The sequence below is a fragment of the Colias croceus genome, chromosome 24, assembly GCF_905220415.1.
Source record: "Colias croceus chromosome 24, ilColCroc2.1".
Lineage (NCBI taxonomy): Eukaryota > Metazoa > Arthropoda > Insecta > Lepidoptera > Pieridae > Colias > Colias croceus.
Window position 1 is genome coordinate 1,756,602 of NC_059560.1, and position 11,334 is coordinate 1,767,935.

The 11,334-nt window shown below is 32.6% G+C and overlaps 1 protein-coding gene across 1 annotated transcript; it reads right to left on the bottom strand.

Annotated features, from left to right (window-relative positions):
- Positions 1–1,517: 1,517 nt before the first annotated feature.
- On the bottom strand, positions 1,518–5,752 carry LOC123702828. The gene is made up of 6 exons (XM_045650636.1): positions 5,572–5,752; positions 4,763–5,134; positions 4,125–4,222; positions 3,212–3,423; positions 2,517–2,736; positions 1,518–1,795 (listed from the first exon to the last, which is right to left on the bottom strand). Exons 1-6 carry the CDS (start codon positions 5,705–5,707, stop codon positions 1,598–1,600), a joined length of 1,236 nt encoding a protein of 411 aa, XP_045506592.1. The 5' UTR covers positions 5,708–5,752; the 3' UTR covers positions 1,518–1,597.
- Between the last annotated feature and the right edge of the window lie 5,582 nt (positions 5,753–11,334).

Consider the following 11,334-nt stretch of genomic DNA (forward strand, 5'->3'; position numbering starts at 1 on the left):
AAGGTAATTTTATTTTACACAAAAAAGGTCTCTTTACATTTTTGTCCAAAGTTAAAACTTTTTGACTTGAAGCATCATAAAAACTCAAACTCCCGGTTTTTTGAGTATATCTCGAAAACTGAGGGTGTTAAGAAAAATTGATATGAAATAACGATGATTAAAAAAAAGAAACTCTCAAACCTTTTTCAGTCAGATTAAGAGAACCCACCCACATTTTTGTCAGATTAAGAAAATATGCTTTCAGGAGACCGAGATAAACCTCCCCTATGAAAATCTGACGCGCTCGAGTATTTCAAAAGGACTTTTTTTTTCTGCATTTTCAAAAATTCATCGTAACTTATCGTCACGCCGAAATCGTCAGTTTTTTTAAGGGGAGCTTCCTTGGGGCCTACTTAACACCCCTTCCGAAAATCTGACGCGCTCGAGTAAATTTTTTTTTTGTGCATTTTTGACGAATTAATATGCCTAGCCCCACCACGCAAACCGGCAGATTAGTATACCGTTGTTATCAGAGGCACTTGGGGCATACGTAGTATGAATATCTGACGCGCTCGAGAATGCCCAAGTAACTATTTTTGTTTACATTTTTAAAAATCCGTACACGCCAAACCCACCGCTAAAATGGTTTTTACCATAGAAGCTTTTCTTTTCGAAATTATTTTATCTATCGATTTTGATAAGTCTCGACGGCGCCGTTTAATTACGCCATTTAGCTACCTCGCCTCCCTATCTAATATTGAATATGCGGTGTTCATAATATTATAATCGTATGTAGCTTACGTAACCATAATATTGTCTAATCTTTATAAAAAATAATATTCTTCTACATTGTATATGCTGTCGATAGAATAAATCTGATTAATATAATATGTTGGTTTTTTTCATTCACTGGACTATGTTTATATATTATAAATTGATTCCTTTTAAATTGCCATGAAAGGTATGAGAATAAAACGAAAATCATCAAAATTTAACAGTTTATTAGACACACTGGGATACAATCTATCACATACATTTATATTCTAGTTCCTAAAGTACACGCCATTAATTGAGCTAAAAGTCTTTGTTTCAGTCAGTATTCTTTGCACCTTGAATGCTTCTAGAATGTTCTATTTCTTTCTAGAAGCTTAGCAATAAACAATAGTTTATATTTTATTAGTTTATGGTAAACCATCAATTTGACTTCAGTTAAGGAATAAGGACAATTAATTATCTATACATATAATAAATCTGTAGAAGGGTCAATTCTGTACATTGAAAATATTGAAAAAATAAATAGCAGGGGGTATTACTGGATCGATACCAAACCCAAATATGTGATTAAAAAATTTTTTGTCTGTCTGTCTGTATGTTCAGGCATCACATGAAAACTAACGGTTCGATTTCGATGAAACTTGGTATAATTATACCTTAATATCCTGGGCATAAAATAGGATACTTTTTACCCCGGAAAAATACGTAGAAAAAAATAAATCTTAATGTTTCCGCGCGGACGGAGTCGCAGGCGGAAGCTAGTATCAAATATAAGTAACAAATGTGTGCAAGTGACACACACAGCTTAAATTAGCTTGTAGAATGTTCTAGATCCTTCTAGAAGCTACTTCTTTCCCTTCTTCTTGCCCTTGGGCTCCGGTTCGGGCTCGGGCTCAGGTTCTGGCGGTGGGGGAGGCCAGTACTTGTCAAAGAATTCGTCAGTCGCCGCAAAGCCCAGGGGTAGGATGTGGTTTCGACGGTGCCATTCTTCACGGTCCGCTTCTTCTTGCTCGTCGAGGAGACGCTCGTCTTTGGCGCGGAGCTGTAAGTCAGTAAGTAAGTAAGTGAGTTAATGAACCGGTAAAGCAGTAGGTTTAGATGGTAATGCGAATAGAGGTTATTTTACCTTGAAAACGTCGCATAATCAGAAAAATGAAACACTTTTTTTACTTATGCAACTGAGTAGAATAGTTTATTCTAATGATTGATAAGAGCTAGCGCGCAAGAGCAACTTTGTGTCCGCAACTATTTTGTCTCTCCCACCCATGGGCTAGTATGAAAGTGCGCGCACATAGCGACGCAACTCCCCATACAAAATGATGGGAGAGACAAAATAGTTGCGGAGACAAAGTTGCTCGTGCGTGCTGGCTCTAAGAAGATATTAGTGTAGTGTAATTTAACGTATTTGCACACCCAGATAGTGGGTAGAATGTATTAGCGCCTTAACAATGTAATAACACCTTTTTTTGTAAAGTCTACATTCTTGCCAATAAATGTAATTTGAATTTGAAGATAAAAAGTTTATTTTATTCTAATGGTGTAATATGAAACATGTAGGTTAGGTAAAACCGATTGAATCGATACGGTTGAAATTAAATTTGCTGATAATTAAAACTACCCATTAGCTGCTACGCATGGCATGAATATTTTATCGAACTACGTAATGAATAATATAAAGGCTCTTTTTTGATATCGATAAAACGAAATTTGCATTTAACGCTAGTCAATTAAATTTATCTTTAAAAAAGCAAAACATTTCAAACCTCAAGCAAAGCCAAATACTCCTCTGTATCCACTTCTTTCTTCTTCCCTTTTTGCTGCTTTTGTTCCTTTTTCGGTGATTTCTCTTTCTTCGGCTTTATCTTTAGAGGTGCGAATAATCTTTTAGGGTTCCGTATTTGGTATGGCGTGTCTATTAAAATATATTCTGGAGTGTGGGTAAACACCGAACGGACAAGGTCGTATTGATAGTCTGTACCGAACCTAAAAAAATATTAATTGGGTAAAGTTTTTCAGTTTGAAGCTAGATGGCGCTGTGTGAAATGGCAGGAAAATATTAAATACAAATCCCGCGTAACCCGTTAACTGCTAAGAATTCACATTATAAACACCTTATTTCAAGTTCTAGTTACATAACTACTTTCTTTGGCCAAAAATAAATTAAAATCTGTTTAACCGTTCAAGCGAAGCAAAAAGGACATTTCCCTTCACATCTTTATATTGAGTACTAGCTTACCGCCCGCGGCTTCGCCCGCTTTGTCTAAAACCTAATAAATTATATACTAAAACCTTCCTCTTGAATCACTCTATCTATTAAAAAAACCGCATCAAAATCCGTTGCGTAGTTTTAAAGATTTAAGCATACAAAGGGACATAGGGACAGAGAAAGCGACTTTGTTTTATACTTATGTAGTGATACTTAAATATATATTTAAAATACTAGAAAAAGACTACTAACAGATCATAAATATAATGTATAATATTGCTCAAATCCTTCAATGAGCACTCATAAGCGGCACCTTCAAACGTCACCAAATGTTTGGACATCGGCGAGGTTCTAGAACTATCTATGGATACAGTTTCCTGGGGTTTGTAGAACACCCCAGCGTCTATAGGGGTCGGGAGGTGTTCCTCTTCAGCTATGAACCTGGCTGCTGATAGCATGTTATCCTGGAAATGGTAAATACATTAAAAATATTATACATTTTTTATATCATCTCTCTATCTGTCCAGTAGTCCATTTATCGGAAAGGCTACAATATACCTATTATCATCACGTTAAGACCTATAGGAGCGGAGCAAATAGCAATGCAGGTAAAACGGGGGCATGGCTTGTTTTATCCTATTTTTTTACACAAAACGAGAACAATGCGATATAGTAAGTAAGAATAGAAGTATATAAATAATGCGCTAGATGGCATTTTTATCAATTATGCATAGTGGACTTTCATTTTCAAGCCAAGTTGGAAAAGTATTTTATAAAAGAACAATTTCTCTAAATTTAATTTAATAACGAACAGTTTTGTTTTTTTAGATAAGTACTGCTTTCCGAATCGGTGGTAAATGTTAAAAATATGTAATGACGTTTTTAAAAGTGCTTTTCGAAGAAGTCTAATTGAATAAATAAATGTTTGAGTTTACAACTGCATTAGTAGGTACCTACGTAAATATAGCAAAAAATTCAGAATCTATTGTTATAAAATATAATTTCAAAATTCAAATTTAAATTTAGAAATTTATTTATTTTTCACAAAATATATATTCAATAACTAAAAATATGAATTGGGGTTGGAGAATATAATATAATAGGTATAAAAGTAACCGAATAAAAAATACACCATTTATAATTATTTTTATTAAATTAACCAAACCTTGAATCTCTTCAGCATGCGTTGTCGATCAGCTGCATCGAACTGTTGCATTTCCTTCATCCATTCACAGAACCAAAGTATCAGAACTGCCTGGGATGCTACAGCACAGATTATTATAATTACTACACTAATAGTAATAATAATTATTAACTCTACTAAAAGCTAAATTGATAACTTTAATAGGTACCATTATTAAATTGTTTATTTGAGTTAACCATGTAGGTATGATGTAGGTAAGTAGTAGTAAAATCGAAAATTAAAACAATCTTAACTGTTACCTCTCTATTGATTTCGTATTTGAGAAGGCAACTATACCATCAGGCAATATCGTGGCCAAGCGCTCCCCTATTGTACAAAAAAAAACCTAACGTAAATTACCATAGGACATAGGTACTTTAAAAGCTTTGTTATTAATTGTTAACCAAGCTAATTAGTTGCTTTGTTAACCAAGCTGTTAGTTGCTTCTAGCGCGCAAGAGCAACTTTTGTCTCGGCAACTATTTTGTCTCTCCCATCAACTCTATAGGAAGTTGCGTTGCTACGTGCGCGCACTTTCTTACTAGCCCATAGAGTTGATGGGAGAGACAAAATAGTTGCGGAGACAAAAGTTGCTCTTGCACGCTAGCTCTAAATATTTACGTCGATCCATCTCATCATCTTGCGCACGCCTCAACAAATTGGCCAGGGTATCCAGGAACCAAAACTCAGCCAGACTTCCCTTATACTGCGTACACCCAGTAATCTCTGCCAAAACTTCAATATATTTCTGTGGAGGAGTCAGCCCTATTTTAGGAATTACAGACGGATCAATATCAGTTCTAAATTCTTCTGGCAGGACGTGGACTCTGTTATGTTTTTCTATTTCCCTCACTCTATCCGGAAGGACTCTGCGTAAAGATGGCGTTGGGAAGATCTCTGGTTCTTCCTCGATAATCTCTTCTTGTGTCTGCGTGTTTACATCCACCTCTGGTTCTGCTTCATGGATGTGTTCTTCTTCTACTACGATTGGACCTTAAAAATAAATTATGTAAGTACCTATCTATAGGTAGATAGATATCTATCATAGTTTTATACTACCTACGTATCTATGGTCTTTTAAACATTTTTTATCTCATAATGTGCCTCATTAGGGTGATAATAAATGGGCTATTTCTGCGTCAATAATTTTTCTACTATATACAAGCATTTAGGTATCTCTGTTTGGTTCATAGGAATGGAAGAGAAAGCTTCAAAATTCCATTATAAAATGATTGGTTTTCTTATAATAGTTTTTAAGAAATAGCTTACTTACACTAGCAATATTTTTTTAAAGGATAGAAAAAAATCGATTAGATACGAAGCGGGAATCGAAACCGTTTTTTCAATTCATTAAAATAAAATATTTCTTTTGAATGAAATAACTTAATCAAAGGCACAATCATATAGAAAAAAAAACGTCATCTACTTACCTAGTTCTTCAACTTCTACCGTAACAGATTCAGTTTCTTCTGAAGCCACTGGCGACCTGATGCAAACCAGCCCGGTGTCAGAGAACAACTGCTGCAGCCTCTCTTTGTGAGTCACCTCGATCCGACGGGATGTCATGATGTAGTGACTGAACTTCTTTTAAAATTAGACACTATAAAGCTTTTGAAAGTGTAAATAAGGATTGATGTTATAATATAATTATTTATATTTGTTTGTTTAGTGCTTTGGTTGAGAAATAATAAGTTGACGATGCGCCATTTGAAACATTTTGATCATTGTCGTTAATGTCAGTAGTAATGGACAATAGATATATGCAAATACTTATTTAAAAAGTTTTAATACATATTATTGCATTTAGTAGATAAGTAGGTAGATACCTACTTTCATACTCTTGTTATGTGTGCCTTTTTATTAATAAACTCGATGTACCTAAATGCACTAAATGAAATCTTATAAACATCTCAATTTTGAATTTATTATTTATTATTAAGACCTAAAACTATTATTTCTTAATTTAGTCCATACCTATTAAATAGACTCTTAACAATAAAAAAAAACCATTTTTGTGTGAATATGTAATATCAAAACTGAGTGAGATAATTTTGAAACACAATTCTTTAAAAGTTTATTAATTTCCTCACACAATTGAAAAATACAAAATATGGCTGTAGTTTAATGGATACACCTGCTCAAAAGTCATCTAAAATTTATAAAATAGGGTTTGCGCACTGTTGTTTGGCCCAAAACCCCAGACAAAAATAAGTGCCTATTGAATTACACCCCGCAGTGCGCAAGGGGTCTATGTAGTCTACAATCTGTCTCTTACATTCAGGATATAGGTATTAAAATGTTTTGAATAAACACAGATATTAGTTTTTGCCACGAGAAGGCAGTTTTTTTTTTTATATTGGTAATTTATTTTTAACTAGCTGTGTCCCGGTGTCAAAATTAAAGCACCTATTTTATATTTAAAAGGTAAAGTACCTTCTACGTATTTATTTAACTGACTTTCGTATTTATTTTATAATACACTCATTAGAAAATAATTTTAAAATGAAGGATGCCAATCATCATTAAGATTAATAAGTTCAAATAAATTAATAAACAAATTCGTGTGAAGTGACACAAACAAAGCAACGAAGTTTAATTGAACATAGTTAACACTCAAATAATTCCCTAATTCCAAGAAATAAATTTATGATATAATAGCTTACCGCGGTTTTACACGCGTTAGGAAATCGTACAGGATAACGACATCCGAAGTGAAACATGTTACGCATACAAATAGTAAACTATGATGAACTCTGCGATATAATTCGTCTGTCTATTTGTTCACGCATAGCTTCAAAACATATGAATGGAATTTAATGCAGTATAACCGATGTATAGCTTGAAATTTAAATATAAGTACATTAGGTCCTGGCGTATGACAAGGGACTTAATGTACCTACTTAACATATTTATATAATATATCTACATACTTACGACAAAGTATAAAAATGTTACTAGGTATTATTACAGGTAATATACGTACTATACTAGATCTAATAAGGAGAAAATATTAAGTAATTGATACCTACTACATTTTAAATTGTACGAAATTAGCCTAAAACCCAACTCTACCAGTGTTATAAGTACATTAAATAATCAAACGCACCAATCAAAGCTGCTAAACGTTAAAAAAAAACGAAAACAAAAGTATATTTCTAACACCACATACGTTTGAAAAGAATTAGTTGTTTCCGCACCACAATAACGTCTCTATTTAATTAGTGATATGGTTTAAATTGCTCTGTATAGGTTTTACATGCAGCAGACGTGTTTGGGAATTCATTAAAATATCACAATTAGCGTTCACTAATTGGGGAACCGAAATATGATGGGGCCAAAATAAAGGGGTCTTGCGAGTGGGCCCCGAGTTATGAGATCGAGCGGATTTTTATGATTATGTTATTTTTTTTATTATATTTATTGGTAACAGGCAATACTTACATATTATAACTTGCAAGCAGCTTGAATCAATCAATTAAAGGTGTACACTATTCACTATGGTGGTCACTTTGTACATCTTTTACAAAATTCAATTGATTTGGCACTCGGAGGACATTTTTACACTGCGCAAGATTAAACTTAGGAATGAAGAACCTATGTTCATCAGGTTCAGAGATGATGTAGGATTCTCATAGTAAAATATTTTTTTAATTCGGTCCAGTAATTTCGGAGCATATTCATTTCAAACAAACAATCAAATCTTTCCTCTTTATAATATTATTGTAGATATTTGATAAAGCATATCTATCCATGAATGCAATGCCAACAAGCCAAAAACAGATTGGAAAAAATCCTTCATTTGGAGCCATATCACAAGAAAAAATGGCAAAAGGGTATAATTTTTATGAATTTTCGAAAATATCAAATATCTCGAAAACCGAGGGACTTTCACTAACAAAAAAACGTTTTCTGTATTGCTACAACGTCCTCTACCTCCAGAGACCAGGCTATCCATTAATTACGACACACCCTGTGTGTACATGTACTCATAGGTAATTTTTATCTACAGAAATCTCAGAAAAAAAAATAGAGTCAACTAGAAAAACTAGAGTCTTTGACTTGTACCAACAACACGCTATAATTACAAGATATATTGCGTCACCCGTATTCGTCGCGATAATGTCCCGACACTTTATAAAAACACGTTTTGTATGAAAACTCTGTTAAGCGACATCTTTTGTGAATTTTTGTCAATGTGTAAATTTGTATGATACTTTAATTTGAAAGGAATGAACAGTAGTGAATGAAATTCCCTTTTGCGGGGAGTTCAAAATTTGAAATGGGGGTGTACGTACCTGGTGTGAACTGTTAAGTATTTTAGGAGGGTATTTTGAAAAAAAAATTTTGCTCTTAAAAAATGATGAGTTATGAGCAATTTTTATGAGTATTAAAGCAACTATGTAGTCTACACTCCATAATTGCATGACGTAATGTTTTGGTAGAAAGAATGAAATATTATATTTACTTGTTTGTAATTTTCATTCCAATCAGTATTTCATTATTTTGAAGTATGTTGAGAAACTGATTTTTGGTAGGTACTTATCATTTGCTTTATTCGATTCTTCGTTCTCTATATCTGCATTAATTGTATTAGAAACATTGTCAAAAATATCTGTTTAGTATTGCATAGTCATCTCAAAACAATTATTATTAATTAGATTAAGTATCTACAAAAAAATCAAACGTACAACTTTTATGTCTAGTAATTTATGAGCGCTTTAAGAATCAGTTTGTATCAGTAATAGATAAACACAGATAAGACCAAGAAGATCAAAATTAAATTCGAATTGCTATATTTTATCATTATTATAAGTATTACAGGAGCAAGGATAATAATATGTTATGTACCTATCTACATACAGGGAAATATACGTATTAAAAGACCCACTTAAAAATAACATAGCAAACGCGTAAGTAAACATATTTGCAATTATATTTAAATACGATAAATGTTCGACACATCTTTATATCTCTCTATATTTTCATAAAATAACGTATCAGAATTATTTTTAGGAATCCTATGGTGAAGTGGTGGTTTAACTATTGTCTCAGAGATTACGGGATCGATCCCTACAACATAATTACTTGTATGTATGTGTTTTTTTTACCTACAATGTAAGTAGGTCTTTTTGTAGCCAAAATATTGGTACTAGTTATGTATATGGTTTGTTTAGAACTTGATAGATAACTTTGTATGGGAAATTTGAAAATTAACTAATAATAATTGATAAGCGCTACTTCACGTTTATAAAATTATTGTCAATTTGTGGTTGATTGAATATAGATAATATTATATAGAAGTTAAATATTTGCTTATATTATTCATGCCTTGATAGCTATTTTCAAATAGTAATATCAGTTTGTTTTCGCAATTTTCATCCCTTTCTATTCACTGTTCAATTATGTACTAGACAAATTAAATATAAAACTAAGCCGAAGTATTACTTAAACATCACACGTCACAACTTACAAAAACACGAAAAAATATTACCGAAAAACACCCAACCGAATACTTTCCAAGTCAAATCACTCGCTCTTATTAATCTAAAAGTCATATCTAAAAATACCCCTTCGTCGTGCTAAGAGTCAAAAAGTCATTATATTTAATATAGCATACTGTTATATGCGTGTCTGTGTGCGTATGTGTGTGTGTACGCACACTCAAGTGCGTACGTTGCAAAAATCCAACTCTACGACTTGGTTAAATATCGGACGCGTGGGGAGGCGTGGAGTGGCTTTGTGACAAATTTTTATTTTTGTGAATAATCTTGAAGTAAAATATTAGTGTTAAAATTTTGGCGTGGCGATGAAGGTGAAAATGCAATTGGTAAGGTAAGGTGTTTGAGTTTGAATGTTTATCTGTGTACGTATATAATTGAAATTTTTTTGTGTACAAAGTATTCTTAGCTGTTGCGATAGATCTTATAATGTACGGGAGAATATACGTAGTTTCTTTGGTGAGTTGCCATAGAATACTTTTCTGTTAACAGTTAGTGGTAAACGGTTCTCTTTTGTGAAATCCTGCCTCAATCTTAATTAACTTTGTCAAAAAAAAAATTAATTGAATGTAGAGACTGTTACTCACAGGCTCACAAATTAATAAGCCATGTTTCCTATAAACTAGCTGTAATAGAATATTAGGCAATCTATTAATGACTTAGTAAAGATATTTAATATTTTCTAAAAAAATATTAAAAGAAACAGTGATTTACTAGATTCGGAAATTTACTATTCGAATTTTTATAAAAAATATAAAAAATCCATTAAAGCGTCTCCACCCCACTCCTGTTCCCAACTTCCCTAACTGGGAGGTGAATGAACCTACGAAATGCACGCACACATACACACATGCGGACAAGACGAGGTTCGTTAGTGTAGGTTAGTGTATAGCCAGCGTCCGTGTGGGAAATAAAACTGTATTTTACCGATTTTAATCGGGGTTTTTATCGATGACCGATGTACTCATGTTATAGTTGACGGACATATATGTGGACATATTATATCATTTTTACAATACAAACGTATGTATAGAAACTAGAATTGATCCAAAAAATATAAAAGAACTTTTTGTCTGGATGTGTCAAATCAATATGATTATTATGAAAAGACCGTATAGGTATGTATTTAATTATTTATGTTGAAATTTAAATGTAGGTAGCTATAAAATGATTAACTGTATATATTTTTGACATTTCGGCGAGGAGACAAAACAGAGTAGACAAAGGACAGACGTATTTTTGTTTAAAAAACATCGATTCTTAGAACCTTCAAAATCTTCATTTTTTGTTTCATTTTTAACTTTTCAACAATTTATATACCTACGTACTGTATTTAATTTAGGACACATTGTAACAAAAGTTTACATGAATATAGGAATTGGACGGACGTTCTTTTAATGAGCTGCACTGTCTTAATTGTAGGATTTGACACAATACCGTATTTACTGGTTAATAATAATTTAATAGGACTGGCTAAAACACAGTCTATTTACTAATCCACACATAGATAACACAGCTCAACAAAAAATCAATTTTTTTTTGTTGCTCTGGATATTTCTACAGATTTATATATTTCAAGTACCCAGTTTGCGAATGTAATCATTAAAATTATTTAATTGGCTCTAGTTTTTTTTTTAATTTGGATTTTCATATGTTAAATTTTCTTACGGCCCTTCAGAATACGGGTTACTAACA